The sequence below is a fragment of the Protopterus annectens genome, chromosome 1.part2 (assembly GCF_019279795.1).
Source record: "Protopterus annectens isolate FY-2018-M chromosome 1.part2, PAN1.0, whole genome shotgun sequence".
Classification (NCBI taxonomy): domain Eukaryota; kingdom Metazoa; phylum Chordata; order Ceratodontiformes; family Protopteridae; genus Protopterus; species Protopterus annectens.
Genome location: NC_056727.1, coordinates 468,989,520 through 469,015,940, shown reverse-complemented (window position 1 = coordinate 469,015,940; position 26,421 = coordinate 468,989,520). Strand labels below are relative to the sequence as shown.

The following is a 26,421-nucleotide window of genomic DNA, read 5'->3' as shown; positions in this document are numbered from 1 at the left end:
AGAAATTGGAAGCTCTGTTTTATGAATATGGATAGCAAAATACATACAGTAAAACATGTTTTTACTCCCTTTATACACAGATCGGGCATATTTTTATCAACCAGAAGAGAAGTTTTCAATAGCAATTAATAAATAGCTGGGGGATTTTATCTGGGATGGGAAGACACCAGGACTCAAGTGGGATAAGCTGGTTCTTCCAACAGAACAAGGCCGTCTGGGATTACCCGATTTGAAGGGGTATTTCAGAGCTACACAGTTAAGGTTCTTATGCATAGCACAAGCAGAAACTTATAATTCAAATAATGATGAAACAGGGGAGAAACTCAAGAAACAAGGTTATTCTGGGATTTTAGATGCAGATCTTTAAGCAGAATAGCAATAACCATACAGAATACTATATTCATGCAGTAGCAGAAAGTATTCTAAGAACTGAACCAACACAGGAATAGAGAAAGGAGATCCTGCTGATAGGGATGACTGCATTTAGGGATACAGACAATAGGCAAGAAGAGGCTGGTATTTACTGAAGAAAACTGGCAAAAGAGCTAAGGTATTAGGAGCAAATAATTAGAGGGGGGAAAAGTAATAGAATGGGAAGAGGCCAAGAATTTATTTGGACTGCAGGTTAGAGATTGCCTTCCCTATCATTAATTGATATCAGAGTATAGGCAAAGAGAAATAAATAGAGGATCCTAAGGGAAAGACCAGCACTGGTAGAGCTTTTAGTAGAATGTAGAACAGAAGCTGCTATTTAAAAATAAATAATTAGTAGAGCACAGAAAATATTGCATGATAACTATAAGAATCAATTAGAGGAGGTTAGAAAGGATTGGGAAGAGAGCTTGGATAAGCAATTCACAATGAAACAATGGGGGGCATATGTATGTCTCCCAAATATGCAGCAAAGTCTAGAAGATTTAGGATCTTTGCTTGGAAGTGTTTACATGGGTATTTTTATACCCCAAGCAGACTCCAGTGAATTTTTCCTCAGGTAGACAGCAAACATTGGAGGTGTGATTGAGAAGAAAAAGGTTGTTGTGTCTTTTGGCTTTTCCCGGTTAGGGGTCGCCACAGTGGAACTCTGGTCCGCTAATGATTGGCAGTTGATTTTTACGTGCTGAGTTGCTAGCCCTAATGCACAACCTTCAACGAAGGTACGCTCATTCACGCATGTCTCCACAGTAGACGCTCTAGCTGAGAATTGAACGGGACAACGTCTTGCTGTGAGGCGACAATGCTACCGCAGCACCACCACCGCGGATTGAGAAGAAAAAGGGAATTGGGAAAATTTTTTCTGGGACTGTAATGAGTTCGCAAACTTTAAAGATTCCATGCAGACTACTCTATCAGAGATACTGGGTGAGCAAATTGATGTAACTAAGGAAATTAATTTTTTGAGCTAGGATACAGAATCGGAATTGCCTAGATAGTAAGACCTTGCTGAGTCTAATCATGGTGGCTGCCAAAAAAACAATTACTAGAAAATGGAAATCAGAGTCTAAACCAACTGTACTAGAGGTAGTGAATACAGTAACAGAGATAAAACAACTGGAATAAGGATCTTTAGAGAAGGCTAGGAGCAAATTACATAGAAAAAAATGGGAAATGTGGGAACAATACATGTTGAAGACGAAAGAGATTTAAAATAAACCAGGATATGAATTAACTATTTAATGTTTGACTGACAATGACTGGCTAGATTATAAGTGATGTATGATGTATACAACTAAAATTATGTCAATATGGTTTGTGATGTACATTGTTTGCAACTAAAATTATATTAATATGGTTTGTTTTCATGTATATAAATGTATGATTGCCTATGTCATATGTGATAATTTAATAAAGATGTTTGTTGTTTAAAAAAAAGGATTCTTACCAGAAAACACACATTATAGAGGGAAATCTGGGAGGCAAGTAAAGAAAAAAACATTTTGGGGAATAAAATCTCTCTTAGATTTTCTCATCAATGCTGATATAATGGGGTTAAAGAAATGAACCTGATTGGAAGAGCACAGATATGATTAAGATAGTAAGGCATATGAATTTTTTAAGGAAAGTCTTTATAGACATAACATGTTTTCAAAGAAGTTTCAACAAAGAAAAGAGAAATGTTATGCAGCTGAGAAAAGAGAAATGTTATGCTATGAATTAAAACATTAACAGAAATCTGGGAAGGGAAATCTTTTTAAGAAAGGGTAAAAGCAAAAGAAGTAGGCATGATGGCAGATTGCTAGAGGAAGGCTTACATGTAACAGAATAAGGAATTTCTTGATAGAGACAGAGCTGAAGAGCCTAAACATGCATTATGAAAGAACATCATTGCTGTGAAATCATAAAATGTTGAGATAGGGATTGAACAGGATAAAACTTTAAAATTTGAACTGCGAAGTGGCTATGGGTGGGGGAAATAAAATAATTAGAGGATCCAGCTTTCAAATTCTACTGATTGAATAGAAAAATGTCTGTCTTTTTAGTTTTTTTTAAATATGGGTGTTACATTTTGGGATGGTTTGCTTCTTTACTGTTAATGTGGTCCCTCAGAATAAAAACTGACAAGCTTTCTTTAACTTTGTCTTCTGGATTTCACTGCAAGTTCGGTAGGGGCTGGAGGTGACATTTTGGCTTACATACATGTTCTGCATGACTAGTTATGCAATTGCAGATAAAAGCAATTTGTGAGAGGGATGCATTTAGTCTGGAAGATAACTTTGGTTCAGAGAACAACATCTAAAGTATGTGCCTACTTAGCGTGAAATCTAGTTTACAGGATGAAAAACTGTTCAAAGTTTTCCCTGCTTTCTGGGTCTGAATGAAAATGTCACATACCACTAAGGTTATTAGCAGCTTGACTTACCTCCTCTTTCATATTTAACTGCTTAGTGCACATTGTAATCCTTAGGCTATTAATCTCTTTTTTCATCTTACCTTTAAAATTTGCAATATCTAGTCCAAGGCCCCCACTTATTAGAAAGCCTACATTCTGCCTCAAAGTAGTCATCTTGGGATTAGTGCTTCTGTTTTACTCCTGGTGAGAGAAGGAGCATAGATACATTATTTCCCAGAGAATGCTGATCACCAGAAAGCATGATAACTGCTTCATGGGTGCCAGCTTGGAATTTGCGCTTATATTTTGCTCCTGGTGAGGAAAGGTGCAGGGGACATTGATTCTTGAGTGTCTCTGATTGGGCAATGAGTGTATGTGTGGGACCTTCCTGATTGGTCTGGTTGCTATTCAAGGCATCTACCAGGAAAAGGCTGCTACAGACCCCTGTATCATCTGGGATAAGACTGTTGATCGCCAAAAAGCCTGTGGCCTGCTTCTCATCTTGGGATTGCTGCTACTGTTTTGCTTCTGGTAAGGGAAGAAGCAAAGGGGCATTGTATCCCAGCAGTGTGAAGTTGTGGTGAGATCAGCACTAGTAGTAGCCAGGCAGTAGCCAATTAGGTGAATCTTGTCTTTTCATCATTCTTGACAAAGCTAATTCTTTCTTTTCAGTAAGTATTGCTTGCTTGATTAGCTGCTTTCTAATATAACTTCAGAATATCTTCCCAAATACTTCATTTATAAATCATCAGGATCTACTTTATTAATTTCCCCTTAAGTAATTGTCAGTGCCCTGTATAGATGCAAACACTTTGAACTGACATTTTTCCTGTAAAAGCACCCTTGAAATTTCACCGATACCTAATTGCACACTAGGCAACTAGTTTGCAATGACAAGCATTGCCCCCAGAGTTGCAAACCAGATACTCCTGACATTACCTTATATTCTCACTGCAACTGTCTAATCAATAAAAAAGGGCCTGTTGCCATGGATATGAACTTCTTCACTACCTCTGTTACAAGCTTGGTGGCATCCTGTGGCAATGCAGAAATTATTTCATGTTTACTGATGGTCAGCTAATTCTTAAACAAGCTGATAAAGTTTGTGAGAGATGTATTCACATCATGTCACTGAAGGCAAAGCTCTCACATAAATACACTCCTAATGTCAAACAGGTTGTCAGTAGTACACATGCCTTACCCATCACACACTCCTCAAAGCAGACACACAGACCCACACATGCTGAGGCACTTAAATGAAACCTTCCTAAACCCAAAAGACTTCCAGCTGAAGTACACATAACAAATACCCTCAGCAGCCCTCAATGCATTCTTTAAAGATAACACCCACATCACCACATACAGCCACATCTCATGGAGTCTCTACTTCTAAGGCCATAAGGTAAGCCACAACACAATCCAACATTCTGGTCATTGAAGACTCCATTGTGAGATAGGAGAAAGTCACAGACAGTTGCTTATCACGGGCCAGATCCACCACATTACATATGCACTCAGGTCATTGGACAACAAGGACCAGTATGCCTCAGTTATAGTCCATGTGGATGGAAATAACCTGAGACATACCCCCCTGGACTACATGAAGAAAGACATCATGGTGTTTTTGGAATATGTGCCCCAGGCTAGAATGAGCCTAGCACTGAGCAGCATTTTATCTTCTCCAAGGATGATGCCACAATATGAACAGCAGATAACTGAAATTAATAACTGACTTAGCTTCTGTTGTCATTCTAAGGGTGTGCAATATTTGTGAGCATGGAAGCAGATGGTCAACAGACCATGCGGTATTGCTAGGGATGGCTTGCACCTCTCTACTCTAGGCTTTTGAATATTAGTTAAAACATTGTTCCTCCCATAGTGTCTTTTTTAGGCAATGCCAAACTGAAAGTACTTCCGACATAGCAAATAAAAATTAAGAAAATCTAAAGCTGTTAATGATCAATGATAGGAGTCTAAACAAGAAACTTCACTCCATAAAAGCTCTCCTCACCCTAGGGAATGCCAACATTTGTGCAGTCACTGAGGCATGGTTTAAAGCCGCGGGCAGCACACTGGCTATAAAGACTTACACACATTTCAACTAGCTGCTTCCCAGACATGGATTAAAGGTAGAGATGTCTCAATTCACATCAAAAATAAATATACCTCAAGGCTGGTCAAACAGAACAATGCACTTGAGCTTCTCCATGTTCAAATCACCATAGACAAAATCCCATACCACTTCTTTGCAAGCTATAGGCCCCTCTCTATGACTCAGAAAACCCATAACATGTATTAAACTTACTGAAAGCACTCATGATCCAACCCAATACCATATTCATGAGTGACTTTAATTACCTCACTATTAACTGGGAATCATATACAACACCAAATGTGTAGGTACAGAGATTCCTGGATTTTGAAACAAACTTCCTGGACCAGACTGTCAATACACCAACCAGGGGCACAAACATACTGGATATGGTCCTCACTAATATGGGAGAGTACTGCAAACCCCCCCCCCCCCCATAGTAATGGCTTCTCTGGTAAGGTCAGACCACAAAACAGTCTCCTTTGAAGTAAAAATAAAACCCGGAACCCCAGCTAACCCTGGAATGTTTAGGAACTACCCTAAGGCTGACCTCCTACTATTAACTGATAACCTGGCAAAAATTCAAGCACTCATAAACCTTAAGAACACTGCTGCCTATGTGGAACTGTTCACAGAAACCCTATCCAAACATTTTAATAACTGCATAAAGGCAGCTGTACCCACTAGGAAGAAGTACAGAACTAATTCCAAAACAAGACACCATGGTGGAATCTGAACATCAAAAAGCTGTATAACAGAGGGAAAAAAATCATGGCAAAAATTAGGAGGTACACCCAGCAGGATAAAAATACATTCATCAAACTAAACAAACAACTCAGAGGACAAACAAAGTTGACCAAAGCTAAATTTGAGGTAAATTTGGCCTCGCAAGCCAAGGACATCCAAAAAGGTATCCTTCAGCTATGTCCACAACTTCAAAGGCAAAACACAATTGTGTGCAGAGCTCAGTGTTAATTGAGCCACCTATACTGAACGAGAAGATACAGCAAACCTACTGGCAGACAAATTCAGCTCTTAGTTTACCTTCTCTCCCCCTCAACCTCCCCTCAGAAAATGCTATCAATTATAACTCCCCCCTACTATCACTGCGTAAAAGGTCCTCAGTGCTCTCTCTAAGGCCAAGAACACTACACTGATGGGCCCAAACATTATCCCAGGATGACTTTTAAATAGGATGAAACATGACCTACCAGGCCATCTGGAATTGCTATTTAATTGCAGCCTACAACCAGGCTTCATGCCTCATGAATGGAAAACAGTAACAGTCATCCTACTGCACAAAGGTTGGTCATCTACAGACCCTGGATACTACAGACTCATAAGTCTCACTAGTCTCATATGCAAAACCATGCAAAGAATTATCATGGAAATGCTCAATAATGACAAAGGAAACCTCAAGACACTGGACCCAACCCAATTTGGTTTAATCAAGGGCAGGATATGCCTACTTGACCTGGTGGAGTTTTTTGAGAAGGTCACCAGAACAATGGATGAGGACAAAAGGGTTTACACTGCCTATATTGACCTGGCTAAGGCATTTGACATAATATCCCAATTGGGCATTTTTGATAAACTCAGAAGGTTAGGTATAAACTCTTATTTCACCCAGTGGATAGCCATTGGACTAACAGAGAGGACACAAGAAGTCAGAATTAGGGAGTCCACCTCTACAATGAGGCCAGTCACAACCAGAGTCTGCCAAGGATTTGTCCTGGGACTGCTCCTTTTTTGCATTTACTTCTCTGAAATCAATGTGAATGTCAAGGGCCTCTGGCTGATCAAATCTGCAGATGATGACAAATTATTAGAAGTCATAGAATCCTCCACAGACACTAATGATCTCCAGGAAGAGCTGATATAGACAACTTGTGTCAGAGCCATGGACTAAAACTAAATGCCAAGAAATGCAGGAAGACATCCACCCCTGGTAACTATCATATTGATAACAAAACCCTAAGAGTCAATCCAGTGGTCAAGAACTGAAGACTCACATAGACAGTAATCTGGCCTTTGACCATCAACGTGTCTGCCGTAGTAAGGAAATCATTCTATGTTGTGCAAATTATAAACAAAGTTATATCATCTAAGTCCAAGGAGGTCATTATTACAGTGCATTCAGCATTCTTCAGACCTATCATTGAGTACAATGCCCCCTTTCATAGGTACTTAACCAGGCACATCCAACAACTGAAACATCCACAGAGGTTACTCATTAAAAGAATGCAGGGCAATGTTAACATGTCCTGTGCAGACTGCCTCAAAAGTCTATCCTTGTATTCTGTCTCCTACAGGCTGTTGAGGGGAGATCTATATCTGGCATACAAAGAATTGTCAGAGCCCACCATGATGGACCTCCTGGATATCTACAAAACAAACAGCACCAGAATTACCCATTCTAAAGATTTAAACCTTGCCTGTGATACAAATAGGACCTGCTCGAGAGACAGGTCCCAGATACTACTCCTTCTCTGGAACAGGCTCCCAATCCATGTGAAGCAGAGTTCCTACCTAACTGAATTCAGGTGTAACTTGGACAATTGGACAAAGAACAGGAAATTCATCCCTGGATTGGCAACTACGTCTGTAATGGACACAGGCAGCCTGTAAATGGTGCATTTCCCAGGCCCCTGCTTGTAAATGTTTCATCTCCCAAGCTCCTGACTACACTTCTCAAGAGTACCAGAACTTGTTAGGGATTTGGTATGCATGGCTAGAAAAAATGCCCTTGTAGTAGGTAGCCTAGTACATAACTTTGAACCTATAGGAAGACATCCTGTGAGACAGGCACATTTGCTGTATAAAATCAGTCAGCCCAAGTTGTCAGAAAACTTCATCTGACTTTGAATTCCTATTTACTGTGGAGTCTTTGGCAGATTTAAAATGAGTAAACTGCATTACTTTCTGACTGACTGAAAGGGCAGAACTGGGTTCACATAGTGTGGTTCTCATAAACGTCACTTGACAAGTGTAGGTGCATGTATTTGTATGAGAGAGAAGGAGACAGAGAGAACTGTATGAAGAAAAAATGTTACCCTTTGAAATACATATTTTTTATCTGTATGATTAGTACTGTTGTTATACCTGCAATATGAGGTTGAAAATTGTTCTAATGGATGCTAGCTTAATGTTTTTTTTTTCATTGTTCTAACTTCAGGCATATTGTGCTACCCAAGAATTCTTTCTTTCTCCCTTTCTTTCTATCTAGCTATCTATCTACCTACCTATTAATCTATATTTTATTTAATATGTGTGGGTCCATCTCTCTGTCTGTCCATCTAGCTATCTATTGCTAAATGTGTGGGTTTGACTTAGTATGCCTTTTGCAGGCATGACCTAGAAATACTGACTCCACTGATACCAAGGTTATATTCCAGATACTGTTTGATATATCATGTTATATTAAGAAACAGAGTCATGAGGAATAATGTGGTGTAAGCAAAAATATTAATAGTTTTATACATCTGTAATAGATGATTTAAACCTACATTCTCACTCTCTCTCTCTATTCATGTATGCACACACACATACACACACACACACACACACACACATATATATATATATATATATATATATATATATATATATATATATATATATATGTAGTCAACATAAAAAGTGTGCACACCCCTGTTAAAATCCCAGGTTTATGTGATATAAAAAAATGAGATCACAATAAATCATTTCAAAACTTTTCCCACCTTTAATGTGACCTATAACCTGTACAATTTAATTGAAAAACAAACAAATCTGTTAGGGGAAAAATATAAAAAATAAAAAACGTATGATATGTTGGTTGCATAAGTGTGCACACCCTTAAACTAATACTTTGTTGTGTGTGCACATCCTTAAACTAATACTTTGTTGCAGCACCTTTTGATTTAATTACAGCATTCAGTCTTCTTGGGTACACACCTGCCATCAATTAAAGAGACTCTAATTAACCCAAAATAAAGTTCAGCTGTCCTAGTAGGATTTTCCTAACATTTACTCAGTTGCCTGCTACAGCAAAAGTCATGGTTCACAGGGATCTTACAAAGCATCAAAGGGATCTTATTGTTGAAAGGTATCAGTCAGGAGAAGGGTACAAAAAAATTTCCACAGCATTGGATATACCATAGAACACAGTGAAGACAGTCATCAAAAAGTGGAGGAAAATGTGGGACAACAGTGACATTGCAAAGAACTGGATGTCCCTCCAAAATTGATAAAAAGACAAGACAAAAACTGGTCAGGGAGGCTGCCAAGAAACCTACAGCAACACTGAAGGAGCTGCAGGAATTTCTTTCAAGTACTGGTTGTGTACTACATGTGACAACAATCTCCTGTACTCTCCATATGTCTGGACTATGGGGTAGGGTTGCAAGATGGAAGCCTTTTCTTACACAAAAAAACATCCAGGCCCGGCTCAAATTTGCAAAAATATACATCGTCTCCCAAAAGCATGTGTGAAAATGTGTTATGGTCTGATGAGACCAAGGTTGAACTTTTTGGCCACAATTCCAAAAGGTATGTTTGGTGCAAAACCAACAATTCGCATCACCAAAAGAACACCATCTCCATGGTGAAGCATGGCAGTCACAGTATCATGCTTTGGGGTTGCTTTTTTCAGCTGGAACTGGGGCTTTAGTCAAGATAGAGGGAATTATGAACGGTTCCAAATACCAGTCACTTTTGGCCCAAAACCTTCAGGCATCTGCTAGAAAGCTGAAGATGAAGAGGAATTTTACCTTTCAGCACAACAATGACCCCCAAGCATACATCTAAATCAACAAAAGAATGGCTTCACTAAAAGAAAATTAAAGTTTTGGAATGGCCCACCCAGAGCCCAGACCTAATTTCAATAGAAAATCTGTGGGGTGATCTGAAGTGGGCTATGCACAAGTGATGCCCTCTCAATCTGACAGATTTGGAGTATTTTTGCAAGGAAGAGTGGGCAAATATTGCCACGTCAAGATGTGCCCATCTGATAGACTCTTACCCAAGAAGAATGAATGTTGTAATTAAATCAAAAGGTGCTTCAACAAAGTATTATTTTAAGAGTGTACATACACAACAAAGTATTAATTTAAGGGTGTCGTATTGTACGTTTTTTATATTTTTTCCCCTAACAGATTTGTTTGTTTTTCAATTGAATTGTACAGGTTACAGGTTACATTAAAGGTGGGAAAAGTTTTGAAATGATTTATTGTGGTCTCATTTTTTTATATCACAAAAACCTGGCATTTTAATAGGGGTGTGTACACTTTTTATATCCACTGTATATATGCACACACATATATGTACTTTCTAAATATCCAAGTACCAAAACCGAATCAAAACACTATTCCCAAAGGATCAAAACTAAAAAAAAAAAAAAAAAACGACGTTTGTCCCCTTTAGATTTATGCACAGGCTTGTTTGTGAAGGGGAAGCTCCAGCCACAGAAGAAGAAGTAGAAGCAGAAGAAAGCAAAACCAATGTATGTCTATACTCAACCAAGTCTCTGTGATTGAACCACCACAAACTTATCTCTCTGTTCTTTACAAATCATATTCATAATGCCTCCTACACAACAGCAAACAGGTATTTTATTTTATCTATCTATCTATCTATCTATCTATCTATCTATCTATCTATCTATCTATCTATCTATCTATCTATCTATCTATCTATCTATCTATCTTTCTTAACTGGGAAAGTCCATTTTCAAAGGAGAGCCAGGGAGACAAGCTCTGGTGGATACATTTACATTGCCCGGTTTGGTATAATAATAATTTGATGTTGTCACTATCTCCCAGTCACCCATTTTGCCAGTCTTATCATCTAACTGAAGGCAATATTAACAGTATAAACAACAGTTCTAATTCCTATAATTAATGTCATCATCAGTGGTCTCAGAAAATAAGCAGCTCACACAGGCTTATATTTGAAAATGCACAAGCCTTGAGCAACTACTCAATAAAACTAAATGCAAAACAACTGATTTTATCTCACCCCTTACTAATAATAAATTGTGTGGCCAGGTAAGGAGACTCCCCCCCAACATAAATGAATAAAATTAAAAAAAAAAAAAAAAACAATCACAACTTTGACTCTTCAGCTACCTATTTAGGCTGATACATTTCTACTTTGCATAAAGAGCACATATCTTCACATCTCAGTTCACTTCACAGCATATCCATCAAACCAACCAACAGCTCCATGGAGGATGTTTGGTCATTATCAACAGCAACTAAACTGCCAGCTCCTGTGTTACACATGGATAAAGGTCTGACAATAACTATTACAGAAATTAGTACTGGTGTTCTACTGCCCTAGGATAAATAACCCTAGCACTGTGTTCAGTGCCTAGCATCTCTGATCCTAAAACTTAGCTTTTTGGTACTAGTAGCTCAGTTTTAGCACTTAGTTTTCATTTTTTGGTATAAACTAAAGCTACTGTGTGCTGTACCTACCAGATGCTCTGCAGTGTATGCATGTGACCGGTATAGTATTAGGAATTATACTTTTATAAAGTAGTTGTGTGAAATAATTATTACTTTGTACAATATAGCCCATACCTCCCAACTTCTAAGTGCAGTAAATGTGGACAAAGCCAAAAATAATGGAATGGTAGAATAAAGGCCCAAAACCAGGCACAGATTTTAAATGTTTCATTTATAAACTTACAAAGTTCCTAAAATAACATGTTTGCATTAGTATAAATTTCCTGAAGGATATGAAGTCTGAAACACAAATGTATGTCATTATGTAGTGACTTCAATCCTTAACGATTTGCCAGAAAACCAGAAATTTTATGAGGAATGGACCAAAATATGAGACAAATATCTGGACATTCTGCAGCAATCTGGATGCTTGAGAGATACTTTTCGCCAAATACTGCTACGTTAGCTAACATCTAAACTAATTTCAGGGTTATCACCCTAAATTCTTCATCCATAAAGCTTCTTAATCTAGCATAATAGACCTCTCCAATCCCCAAGTACTACGACCACCAGCAATTCTCCACCTTTTGGCAGCATGCCTCAGCAGTCTGCTCTCAGCCCATGTATGTTGCATTAGGTGCTCTAAGCAGTGTAGTAACTGCCTTATGATACCAACAATTCCCTGCTTCTACCAATTGATAGTACAACCTGCAAGAGATATAAATATTTAAGACATATTGTGGCTAATCGTTCATGTGACCCACTGTCTGTAAACATCATACTTCCACAACAATATACCAATCATAACATACCACTTGGCAAACAATTTATGATGTGGCTGCAAAGAAAAATTTGTCAAAGCCACCAAGAACACACATAAAAGATCCCAGCCTCCAGCAGACAAGAAAATGTCTACTTCCTCTTCACTTATACAAACTGCAAATCAACATAGTTCACTCAAGTGAAACTCATAGTTCACTCAAGTGAATAGTTCAGTGCCATGGTTTAAAGCTAAATGCCAAAAAATGTATAGTCATACCCTTTGGCAGAAACAATGTGCCCACAAATTACCACATAGGAGGAAACCCATTAAGTACAGAGAAAGTTATTAGGGACCTGTGGACCCAAGTTGATAGCAATCTCTCCTTTAAAAACCACATTGCCAAAGTGGTTAGAAAGACCTTCTACATAGCCCACCTCATCACAAAGGGTTTCACATCTAGATCAAGAGAGGTAATCGTGCCCCTTTATTCATCCCTCATCAGGCCCATCATAGAATACAATGCCCCTTTTGGGATGTACCTTACCCGACACCTGCAGCAATTAGAAAGACCCCAAAAGTATTTCACCAAGAGGATCAAGGGTCTCAAACAGATGCCATATGCTGCTCGGTTAAAAAAACTCCAGCTCTACTCAGTTGCATACCGCCTACTTTGAGGCGATCTATGCCTGACATACAAAGCTATGTCAAATCCAGAATTAATGGACATGCTCCACCTCAGTAAATCTAAATCCCTTAGAGCCACACGCTCGAGAGACTTGAACCTCAGCACAGAAATAAATAGAACTTGCTGGAGGGACAGGTTCATAACCCAGAGGCTCCCTTCGCTCTGGAATAGAATTCCAGTTCATGTGAGGCAGAGCACCTCACTGAATCTCTTCAAGAAGAATCTCAATAGGTGGATGGGGGATCGTAGGTTTGTCCCAGGGATTACTCCCGTGTCACTATTAGACAGAGGCACAGTAAACTAAACCTTAAAAAGGGCACAGTATACTCAAATCAAGGGGTGGTGTAAGCCATACAGAATCGGGCTAGGCTTATAATTGCCCCAGGGCAGATAGCCTAGTATGAACCTATGAACCTATGAACCTAAGTGTCATTATGAATGCAGGCCGAAGCCCTTAAGGCCCACCAAGCATGTTTCCACACAGGAAAATATTTTAGTAGTTGGTGACTCTAGTGTTAAGAATACAGACTACACACTAAACAGACTGGACAAGAACAGAGTGACCATAAGTGGCTTGTCTAGTGCCAGGATCTGTGGTGCCATAAGGACCCCAAGATCTATTAGACAAAACAAATATGACTATGATCTAGCTGTGGCCCATGTGCAAGTGAATCTCCTGAGGTGCTCCTCCCAAAGGAACATGCAGAGAAACATGATGGAACTTACTATGCATGCGTGATTATAGTATTCATTTGATTTCAAAGCTACTTACTAACATCCCCCATCCTGAAAAACCTTTGTAGCACCCACAAAATGAAGCTAGATAGCTGTTACAAAAAATTGCTAGATTTGCCACTGATCTACCTACAAAATTTTACCACTGCATAGCCTTAAAACAATTATACTGGTTAGAGCTCCCATAATATCTTACCTACTCACAACTACTTATTGCCCACAACCTAATGTAAAAAAAAGACCACTCTCCAGCATTACAAAACACCATAAATACCCTAGATGTGGAACTATGCTCTTAAAATAAATGACTTTTACTCATCACCAGATCTAATAATACTGCGAGTGACTCACTCTACTCCAGCTATGTCTCCAAACTTTGGAACTCCCTACCAATATGCTTGAAGCAAACTCAAAACCTAAATGTTTTCAAAAATCAAATGAAACAATACCAAAATAACTCCTGGCTATGCTCCTGCTCATCCCCAGGCTAATACCTTAAGTGCAAGCACCAAACACTACTGTTTAATTTACTACGTATTGTTTTGCTATATCCTCTCTGCAATGTTCTGCTTCTAATCTTTGCTTTGTTCCAAAAACAAGTCACACATATATCATTTGTTACTCTTGAAAGTTTAAGTACTAATTCACTATGTATACCCCTCTCACATTTAGCCACATGTTTCCACCTGAGCTTGATTTCTGGCATGAAATCAAAGTACCATGTTTTAATACTAACAAATACCTAATACTGTATTGTATTGTAACTTATGTTTATCCAATGTATATCAATGTGGGTTCATCACAATGTTGCAGGATTTGAATTATGCTGATGTCCTTTACTGAAAGCTTTTGTGTAATCCTGTATCTCTGTACTGCAGTTGTTATCCTATGTGACTTTTATTCTTTGTATAATTTTTGTTTGGAGCATTTCTCCTTGGGCCTCCAATGAAAAGGGTTGTCTTGCCTAGTCGGACATTCCTGGTTAACAAATGAAAATAAATGAATGAATGAATGAATGAATGAATGAATGAATGAATGAATGAATGAATGAATGAATAAATAAATAAGGGAACATCCTCAAGATCTGAAGAAGTTTTCCTACTGCTGCTTTCTTCCCTTATCAGACCATCATCTAATACAATAACCCTGTTGGTATGTACAAATCCAAGCATATTATTCAAACAGAAAGTCCCCAAAGATTTCTAACTAAGAAAATTAAAGGCTTCAAAGTATACAACTATCCTGACAAAGTCTACCAGATAAGGTGCCCTATGTCTAACTTTTTGAGCCACGAAAGACACAATCTTATATGACCTTATATTTCTTTGTAAAACCAGTGGCTCTTCCAACACCTACACTAGGATCTTCAACCTAGAGCAACAAATAAGATGCGCTGGAGGGCTAGGTTCCTAACTCAACATATCTCTGGCCTATGGAATAAGTTGCCACAACACATCAAACAAAGTACTACTTTGGCTACTTTAAGGCAAATCTTGATAACTGGATGGATGGACAGAAATTTATACTAGAATTATCATGTGTAACTCGGCTTGAATTGGGAGGTTAGCACTATTAAGTGCTCAAAAAAGGTGGTAAAAACTTTACATGTGTCTCCTAGAGGTGTTAAGTGGTTCAGCATCTTATGGTACCCATAACCACTTTCCTAGCATTAATATTAGTTCCCACATTACCAGAATTTTCATCATTGTTTCTTTGCTAGTCACATACTCAGGGTCTAGCCAAAATTTCACAATATATTTTAACTCAAATAATTGTGCCATAATCATCTGACCAACACAGAAGGTCAACTCATGAAATTTAAGAGCTTGAGTATCTGAGATGAGCCCTCCCCCCTCCCCATTAAACGTTTCTTTAACTCGTTAAATTCTCTGAAGTCTGAGGTAAGAATGTTCATTTGTGCATTGAAGGGCTCCGCTGTGAGATGTCCTGTGAGAATCTGAGCCCAGCTGAAACAATCCCAGCCTTTCTGGGTGGCTGTTGTTTCAAACATTAGCAGGTAGAGGTTACCAGCTCTTCAATGCTGTTAACAGACTTCAGCAGACGAGAGGCTCTTGGTTGTGTCACGGCCTTCAGTACCTCTGCCATCTGCTTAGCAGTGGTAACAATCATCTGTAGAACTTGTTCTTCAGTGGTTATCATGAAACCTTAGGAACAGGAACAACTCTGAACAAAATTTAGGGCCCAACACTACTCAGTTTATTCAGCAGGTGTACAAACGTTTCCTCACTTGCCATGGGGAAGTCACTATGTGGTAATGACAGGTGAAAGTGGAAAGTCAAGAACTTGCAGCTGCCCTCTACATTACTGAGATGTAAGCATTTGAGACTGTGAGCACAGTGGATTCTCACAGAATATTGGGGATGCACTGGTACAACAAAGAAACAGGCTGACATAATCAAAATCCAAACTAAATATAAACGGTAGTAAAACAGGGTGCTTACAGTAAAATAAGCAGTTCAGTCTTTGAGCATTGCTAACAGGTACACAATATCTTTATCTTGCTGACTGTCTTTTTAAATTGCATTCTTCAGAGAGCTCACACAGCACAAAATAATATTCTCAAAAGTTTAAAGCAAAAATAAGAAAAAGTCTGGAGAATGTTCACAAATCTGTAAACTGCAGTCTTTATACTAAGTGTCTCTCCCGCTGACAGGGCTTGCTGTTATAAAACAACTAAACATCTTTTTAGCAGAATCTCTCCAGTCAGGCAACCTCCAGGTTTTTCATTACTAGGACTTCCAGAGACAAATACATCTTGCTGGATTCATACTTGGAGCTGACTGTTCCAGTCTTGGACAGCCTCTTTGTCAGTGGCAATATTCCATACAAAAGTATTCCAGACTCCTCCAGATAGTCCCAAACAACTGCCATGCCAGAATTACCCTGGCTTTATAAAAAGTGCAGATCAACACCTGACTTTAAATTATCTGAAGCCCAAGTATTTCAGAGTAAAGAGACCATTCCCCATTTGTTGCTTTAATCTGTTATCCCATGTAGAAGCTATTCTTTTTTAGCCAAATACTCCCCAAACCTAAAATTTAGTCATGTGTCATACAAAAGTTCTTATTCTGGTCTGTTTCCTTTACCTGTTGGGCACTCACCTAGATGGCCCACCATATTATGCTACAACACACACACACACACACACACACACACACACACACACACACACACACACACACACACACACACACACACACACTTTTACCAGTAATATGTTTATTTACTGATTTGTTAGCAAGGTTAGAGGATTGTCCTCAGGACCATTTTCATCCACAACCCCAAAGGCACGAATAAAAACATAACATTTTGTAAAATCAATATATGTTAAAACTAGATATGTTATGTGGAATTGACACACAACAGCAACAGACTGAAATACACAATAAGAATTAGAATAAGAAATCCAATCAGAATCAGAGGAAGAATACAGAAATAAGTGGGTCTACTACAGGTGCACACATGACATTAGTTCATGGTTAATCTGCACACTGCTATTTGCTCGAAATGGCAAGTAATCAAACTCCTAGCAGCTTGATCTACTTGTCAAGAACTCTAGTTTTAACCATGAAAGTCCTGCCTGCTTCCTAATCCTGATCTCAAACCTCATTCTCTAACCTAAAAACTCAAAGTTACTCTCGAACCCTAATACAAAACTTGCTCCCAAAACTTAAAATTTTCATTTGTTCTCTGAACCTAATCCTAAACTTCAGTCTATAACTGTAAAACTCCCCCTTGCTCCATAATTCTAATTTAAAATATTCTTTCTTAAATCCCAAACTCCCAGTTTTTTTCTGTAAATCTAATCTCAAACCTCGTACCCTTAACCTAAAATTCACATTCATTCCCTTAGCCTATTCTCAAAATTCACTCCCTAACCCTAACACTTAATTTCCCAGTCATTCGACATTCTGAACCATCAAACTCTCAAGTGCTTCTACTCAAGCCCCCCCGCCCTCTCCGAGCATTGTACTTACCTTGCTCAAACTCAAACACATTCTTCCAGCAGATGCATATGTGAACTGCCTAGAAAGTGAATTTGATGCTAGAGGTTCTCCTTAAATGTTTTACCATTTGTTTTATGTATATCATAACATTAATACATTACTGATAATTTTTCTTTGCAGCAGTAAGCTAGGTAGCTTAGGGGTTCTACTACCAATATAGTATTTATTTTTATTCATTTATTTACTTTTATGACAGTGAATTCCAGTTTGGCAGGGACCATTTACACAGCATTACTGATGAGAACAGTTCCAAATGTTATCTATTGCAGCGTACTTTTAATAACCTCAACAAGCAATATTTCGTCTCTAATTTCTTTTGATGAAAAGCAACTGCTATATGAAATATGATTTCTTCATTTTTAATTTCTCTTACCTGTACAGATCTGAGATAAGATTTTCAGCAAATCGAGCACATAGCCCATTTAACAATCGCTCATGCTGCCCATAAAGACAGAGGTAGTTGGAGACTGGAAAAGGTTGCTTTGAAACACATGTAATAGTTTCTACCATGCTGTACCTATTAAGATGGATTCTGAAATAATTCCCATCTTTTACACTGCCAGTTATGAATTCTTCTCCCTAAGTAAGAGACAAAAAAGTGATTGCACAATAAGCATTAAAGCCATGATTTGTTTAGATAACTTACATTATGGGAATCTGCTACTTCAGACTTTCTAATTATTCATAGTTTCAGCTTTCTTAGCAGACAGAGCAGGTGTATATGGCACTTACTACATTTGCAGAACTTTGAGGAATGGTCACTGTACAGAAATTCATAGCATTAGGGTTTATTTATCTTGGTGAACTGAACTGCCAGGGCCCCTTTTCAGTCACAACTTGTTGCAGTAAAAATGAACTAAATGTTACAGCATAAGAATACATTAAAATGAATAGAAAGTTACTAAGGTATACAATAATGCAAAAAGTGCAGTACATGGCAGAAACTTGTCAAGCTAATATAAAAGCCAGAACTTAATACTTCAAATGACAAATGCACTCCAAAGACAGCAGTTCTGCAAGGAAATAAACTAGAAGAGCCAGGTATGTTATATTAATTTACAAAACCAGATCATCTGCATTCAGACTATTCTGTCTTGGGTCTACATTACCATATCGCATGCTCAGAAGAGTGAATGACAGATAATCGACCCCATGTAAATGAAAGCTTACAACGTCGAAACTTCAGAACAGTGATTATTTCCAATGGAAAACAATCGCTGTTCCGAAACAAAAAAAAAAAAACAGTAAAACATTACTTAACATGGGGGGGGGCTGTGCCCCCACACCACCCCTACTTAAATATACCAACTTTGAGATCGCACTACAGTGCCAAAAAGGAAAAGTAGCAAAAGCATCCAAATGAATTCTTTCCCAGGGAAAGAATTTGCTGAAATGCTGCTTCGCTATTTTGCTTTTTGCCCTTTACTGTTCGACAAAAATGCATTCGACAACCTGCATTTGCGATGGCATAATAGGGACCCTTCTGTCTCTACATACCAGCTAGAGCTGCAGCAGGCAAAGGAGTCTTCCTTGCTCAACTTGAATATAGGCTCCCCATCATAACCACAGCCTCTAAAAATCATACACTCTACAGTCCATTGAAGACAAAATCTGCAAAGTAATTTCAAACTCCACCCCTCAAGAATGCCACTGCTTCACTCTGTTCAAAGCCAGGTGGCTCCCAGTCTCCCACAGAGCTGAGCTCCTTCTAGGGTCTCTCTTTTTTCAAACTACTTCACCCAGGTGTCTTTCCACATCATGCTGCTAAACTCCATAATAAAACCAGTCCTACAACCTCCACAGCTTCTCCAAATTAACTCTGTCACTTCAGACCTCCCAAACAAAATTGCACTGTACCAATCTCTCCTTATCCATTCTTGCATTAAACTCTGGCAATCCCAACTCCCATAACACATACCTAAAAGAAATCTTCTCTTTCCCTACTTTCAGAGCACAACTCAAAAGACAACTCCATCAAAAATCAGACTGCAAATATTTTTTCCACTGGACAAGTCACTTTATTCCCCCCTTCACTTACATTCAACTCTCTCTTCTGATCTGCTGCTTCCCTCCCACATTTATTACTAAAATTAATCCACATATGTTTATCTCTACTAATAATATTTGTTAATTTTTTCAATTAGCTGCAGGACTCTCTACCTTCAGTGATGTTTGTGTATTAGTTCCATTTTTTGTTTTGTGAATTTCATTACCAAGGATATGCCTGAAAATGGTCTACTGTGATCAGTATATTATCTCATTAAAAAAAAAATAAATAAAGAAATACATAACGTACAGTATAAATTAACATGGCGACTTGTTATATTCACAGCTACATTAAACTACTGAAAAATCATTGGCAATGAGTATTTTAGTAAATAATATGTATGATACAATATAATGTTCAACAATTACTATTTTTGGCAAAGATTAATTTTAACAAAGGAAGCTATCAAATTATGTGTGGAACATGATTGGTAATTAATGTGACGTATGAAGTATTAGCTACATATTTTGATTGGAGCTTGTTTTACTTCATAGTTTGTTATTAATTAATTTGTAGTCAGTATTGAATTGAATGCTTTTAACATTTATTGAATTTAGATGGGAAATGAGAGCTATTCATTTTAGCATAATTATAAAATGAACAAGAAATGATGTTTTACTGGGAAAAAAATGCGCGTAATTGGCCTGCCGCATTTATTAGACTTTGACGTTTAGGTGTTGACGTTTCGGTGTTATTCAACCTAAGCATTCGAAGATCTAATATAACCCATCTTTTACATTCCCCTGAGCTACCACCAACTCAAGCAGATGGGACCTCAGTTTAACATCACATCTGAAGGATGATAGAATCTGCCATTTTTAGATGGCCAGTATCAAAACATGTAATGTTAAAGATGTTGTGCCATACAAGCTGTGGTACTTATGGCCATCAAAGACTATTGCATTAGTTTTGTTGAGATTGACTATGAGTCTTACATTTTTGCAGCCTTTGCATAACTGAGCAATGTTAGCAGCTTTGAAAGAGTTATGGATGGTATCAGGTGAGCTGACAGATGCCCAAAGAAAAAATTTATTTTCATATAGTAAGGTTTTGCAAGTCACTGGGAAAATGATGAGGACATTAATGTTGCTCCACCTTCTCATTGGTTCTTCAGGCCTGAAGTCCCCACAGTGGAAAAGTGTGCTTGTGACAGAAAAGTGCTGAAGTCAAGTATATAGTAATACAGGGAGACAAGCATATGCAATAAACTAGAACCATAAGTTTGTGCATTCGAAATATAGGGAGAAGGAGGGACAGTAGTTTTCTTGTTACAGTGACTATACCCTGAAGATTTACTACTATTGTGGTAAAATACCTTACACAGCAGAAGCTTCTTCTCCAGGGAGGTTCAGTGTAACACTAAACTATAACATTTGGGTATAATCCTAAGCATTGCTTGGTTTCTATTGAAAGTTGGAAATTACAGAATCCTCAGAACCTGACTTACCCCTGAATTATGCTTCTAACTTGTCTTGTTTTGTAAAAGTATGGATAGCAGTCTAAGTGGCAGCTTCTAAAATATCTTATGAAGAAACATCCCTAAACTAAGATGGTGATGTGTCAGCTGCCCTAGTACAATGGGCTCAAATAGTATCTTTCAAAGGTTGTTGAGTTTATCATGGCAAAAGGCAACGCAGTAGACCATCCTCTTTGGTAAAGTTTGTATGGTTACAGGGAGGGTCTTTATTTCCCTGTTTGAAAGAAAAAAATGTTGATATGTTTTCTGGAAAGGGGTGGATTGTTATGGAATCATATCTCAAATGTCTGTGAATGTTCTGGATATGAAGTAGATGTTTTCCTTCATTCTCTTAGCTTAGATAAACTGAATGTTGGATGTTCGACAAAAGCTGCTGAGACAGCCTTAAGCATAAATAAAGGATTTATTTTTAAGGATACCCTCAACTTCAGGGAAAATGTATATGGAGCAGAGTGTTTGAACTAGACTCTTGGCATGTGTAAAATGACTACAAGTGGCATACCCCCAATTGCACAATGTCTTGTGGATCTAGTTTCCATTCATGAGTCAAAGTTATTTGCCTAATAATGGAGTCTGCTGATTGAATTTGTAGTCCTGAAAATGAAAAGTCAAATGTTTATTGTTTTACTGACTTGCCCATTTCCACATCAAACAAAACTGTTGGCAAAGTTGGAAAAATCTGGTACCCCCTAATTTGCTGTTGTAGCTGTATCACATATCTGTGGCATTATCTGTGAGACTTGAAGGTATCCCCCAAGGAAATGGTTCTGAAAGCAACTAAGGCTCTTCACACAGCCTTCATCTCTTTCATGATGTGGAAACTGCATACCCACCAAACACAAGTAATTCCTGATATGAGACCAGGAGAATGCAGAAGAAGATACAAACTAAGGCACAGAAAGGACTTTGTGGTTGTTCTGTGCCACTGAGAAAGATTCATCATTGCCTTCTGAACTTCCATCTATTTACATTAAGGAAGATATACCTTTATTTGAAAATAGTCAAAAGTACATTGAAACTGAAGACATTAGGGCTGATTTCTTTTACTTTATTGTGATTTCTGGAGACCGTGAGACAGACTTATTGTAACTCTGATGTGTGTAATTGCAAATCCCATAACTTGGTGATCACAGGACAATCATCTAGAGAAGGACTAAGTAAGGTAAACATTGGAAATATTTTTGTGAATACTAAAATTAATTACAGATTTCTTTGCCACTATTGTATTTGACTTAGTGGAGTGAAAACTGGAAATCCCCATGCAAAGTATAGCAAATTAATTACAAATCCCTCTGCTTCCCAAAATTGTTTCTTCTATTAGATACTTACAACAGGTAAAACTCTCCAGATAGCTTATTATGCACTAGCCTGCCTACTATATACTAGCTTCTGGTAACCATGGGACTGCACTCTGCCCTTACATCATCTGTTGCCATCCAAATAGCAATAAGCACCCTGAGGCAGTGAGCAAACTTCCTCATGCTTACTGATAACTTAGTACTTTGTCTCACACTGATTTTACATGTCAGAGAAGTAGATTAAATCTAAAGGCTAACCCTGCATTAAAACATTTTGTCAGTATTCACCAGGTTGTCAGCACCCACACTTCCCCCATACCACCATAGCATTCACCAATAAATTAATTACTTAAGACATCTCTCTCCAAGCTGCAAAGGCCTCTGTGGCATAAATCTGACCTACACTTCCTTCAGCAGCTCAAAGACAGTCTACCACCTGGATATACAACACTATCCCCCACAAACATTGATAACAAGGGTCACCAAGCTTACAACCCCAAGACCTTAAGTTTCCTCTGGCCAGTTATTGCATAAGAAAATGTCCTAGCCATAGGTGTCATTATAGTGAAACAAAGAAATGCACTACTCACCAGGCTGAGCAAAGATACGCAGAGAGTGAGCTGCCTCTCATATACTAGGATATAACAGATTATTAAGGTCCTTAAATTTCTTTTCCCCAAGAACACACATCGTTGTTCATAAACGTGTGAATGACTTGAAACATACATCTTTGCATTATGTGACGGCAGACATGATGGACTCTTTCAGTAAGCATTTGAGGCTGGTATGCATCTAGTCTTGAGCCTTAGTCAACCTTTCCAGAGAATGATGCCACAACATAAACAAAAATTAATTGACTTTGATAACTGGCTTAATATTTGATGTCCAGTATGTGTCTGACTGAAAGTAGATGATCAACAGTGCAAACTGCATTTCAAGGAATGGTCTGCACCTCTCCTCACATGGCTTTCTTATTTTAGCAGAAAGTTTTTACACCTCCACAATACCTTTTAAGACAATGGCAGCCTGCTACATATACCAACCTAGCCAAGCCAAATCCTTACAATTTAAAAGTAGCACTGCTCAGTGTTTAAAGTCTCAACAAGAAATTTCCCTCCCTCAAAGCCTTTCTGTCCCTAGAAAATCATAACATCTGCATTATCAATAAAACATGGTCCCAATGCATTGATAATACATTCTTCCAGCCTGGATTCAATGACTACCACTCACTCAGACTTGCCGTTGAGAGCATCTGTGCTATAGATAGTTGTGTGTCATATTCCTCTGCAGTTTCATCAGATCTTGACTTAAATAAGATAACAACCTGGAACTTCTCCTCATCCTAGTAACTATCAATATGATCCGTTATAATATCCTGAGAAACAGAACTCTTTCCATCAAACCCATTACCCATGAGGAACCTCTAAACAAGCTTGAATCCCTAACTATAGAGGCACACACTATTATTCTTGAGGATTTCAACAATCCATCTATAAACTGAAAGACCTATACTACTACAAATAAATATGCACAGTTCTTCCGAGATTTCACCAATGTCAACTGACTTGACCAGCGAGCAAACTGACTAGACTTGACCAAAATAAACATTTCACTTTTTTCCTCTGCACTTGTAGTTATCCCATCATTGGTGAAGGCTGAACACCATTCAGTGGTTTTCAGCATTAGAAGTCAACCCAATATGCCCACACACCCTACAATCTTTAGGGATTTCTCCAAGGCAAACTTGTTGCAACTAGCAGATAACCTTTTGCATTTCAAGAACCTCCCTCCCCTCAAGTGCCCAGTAGCCAACACCACAGCATTTGCAGAGAGCTTCTATGCTTATCTCAGTGCCTGCATTGAGACACTGGTACTGATTCATCCATTACAAATAGCTGTAGCATAGCTAGCATCAGGTGAAGGGAGCAGTTATCCTGGGAGAAAAGTGTTATAGGGCACAGTAGAACAATCCTGCTTACTCTTTAGTGCAAACTGGCATTTATGCCAGTTATTTTACATTAAGAAGGTTCGTGGTCTGCACTCTTGTGGGAGGAGAGGCTGGACTCTGCCCTTCTGAGCTGGGAATTTCTGGTTAAAGGCTTATAGTGCCTGCATATTTGAACTGTTTCTTACTGAAATTGGTACACCTTGTTTACTGTAGCATAGACTAGATCCAGGCCTGCTGAATCTAGCTTTGTTTGTATGCTTGTTGTTTGTTTGCTTGTTATTTCCCTGAAACGCTAATTCCACTTAAAACGCGGCTTTTCAGCGCTTCTGTGGATCCTTAGTGATATCTGCATTGCTTACTGTACTTATTTCCTTGTTTCACTTGAAAGAAAGTTACTGTTTGTCATTTTTGCATTTAAGTTACCTGTAACACATTGCATTTAAGTTACCTGGCACTTGCTCACTAAGTCAGCACTAAAAAATTAAAAGCACTACACCCTCACAAACTCCCCTTGAGTACCTTGTTCCCCATTGGCCCTTTTTTCAATTATAAAGGAATTCCCAATACTATTCTAGCATGTCCAAAGGTCAGTTGTCAATCTCCTCTCCGGTCCAGCTGGTGAATCTGGGAATCTTGAGGCAATGTTACAACTGCCTCATGTACACAGACAACCCTCTCCTCCTCCCAACAAATTCCAATACATGTGAGAGATGCAACCATATAGCCAAACTGGAGGCTAAGCTCTCTCAACTCAGTACTGGCGTAACCAGTCAGGAGGAGAAGGAAACCACACTCTCTACAATTCCAGTCTCACATAGACCTACCACGACAGCAAACCAAACACATAAACACACAAAAACATACTCGGAGGCTCTAAATAAAAATCTGCCTAAGCAGCAGAGACCTCCAAAGCAGACACCCAAGCAACCGCTACCCCAAAACAAAACACGTGCAACACATAGCTCACAAAGCCAGTGTGCCAAACAGTCACAGCCCTTAAGGCTAATCAACACACCTGATACACTTGTAATAGGTGACTCTATTGTCAGGCACACTGACGTCCCGCTCACCAGGCTGAACAAGGAGAAGGCCACGGTGAGCTGCCTGTCAGGCGCTAGGATCCGCCACATAACACAAGCACTCAGGTCACTCCAAGGCAAGTACAAATATGACTCAGTCATTGTCCATGCTGGTGTGAATGACCTGAGACGTACCTCCCTGGACTACATGAAAAGAGACATAGAGGAGTTCTCTGAGCATGTAGCCCAGGCCGGTATGACCATGACCTTGAGTAGCATCTTACCCTCACCAAGAATGATGCCACAATATGAAGACAAGATGATCAATTTCAACAATTGGCTTAAGTATTGGTGTCATTCAAAGGGGATCCAATGCCTGTCAGCCTGGGATGACATGCTCGACAAGCCACGTTGCTTCGCTAGGGATGGCTTGCACCTGTCACCCCTGGGCTTTCAGATATTGGCAAAGGCTCTTGCTACCCCCATAGTGTCTTTTTTAGGCAAGGCTCAAAAGACAAACCCACCTCCATAGGTATCACAAGGGATAAGAAACTAAGAGTAATGCTACTCAACGCCAGAAGTCTAAACCTCAAGATGCACGCACTCAAAACTCTCCTTAGCATGGAGAACATCGATATCTGTGCAGTAACAGAAACCTTGTTCAAGGCTCCCGAGAGCACCCCAGCACTACCAGGTTATATTTCATACCATGCTTTTCGGCCTCAAAACTTGGACCGAACCACAAAAGGAGGGGGAGTATCAATATTCGTCAAAGATACCCACACCTCCAGGTTGGTGGCACAGCACGAAGCATCAGAGACTATCCATGTGCAACTAACAGTGGGTAAAACTGCCTTCCAGTTTATAGCCTGCTACAGACCACCCTCCCAAACCCAGGAACCCCACTCGGCCTTCCTGAGAACACTGGAAAATATGAAGGTCTCTCCAAACACTATTATATTGGGTGACTTCAACTACCCAAACATAGACTGGGAGCATTACTCTAGCTCCAACACCCTAGCCCAAAGGCTCCTAGAATTTATAAACTCAAATGTTATGGAACAACGTGTTACC

General features: G+C 38.9%; 1 protein-coding gene across 1 annotated transcript in view; it reads right to left on the bottom strand.

Moving 5' to 3' along the window:
* The window catches only part of CFAP61 (cilia and flagella associated protein 61), a 4,145,169-nt gene that overhangs the window by 171,609 nt on the left and 3,947,139 nt on the right, over nt 1–26,421 (bottom strand). Inside the window, exon 25 of the mRNA XM_044057082.1 lies at nt 17,932–18,137. Coding sequence (XP_043913017.1) covers nt 17,932–18,137 — 206 coding nt within the window. The remainder of the gene's footprint in view (nt 1–17,931; nt 18,138–26,421) is intronic.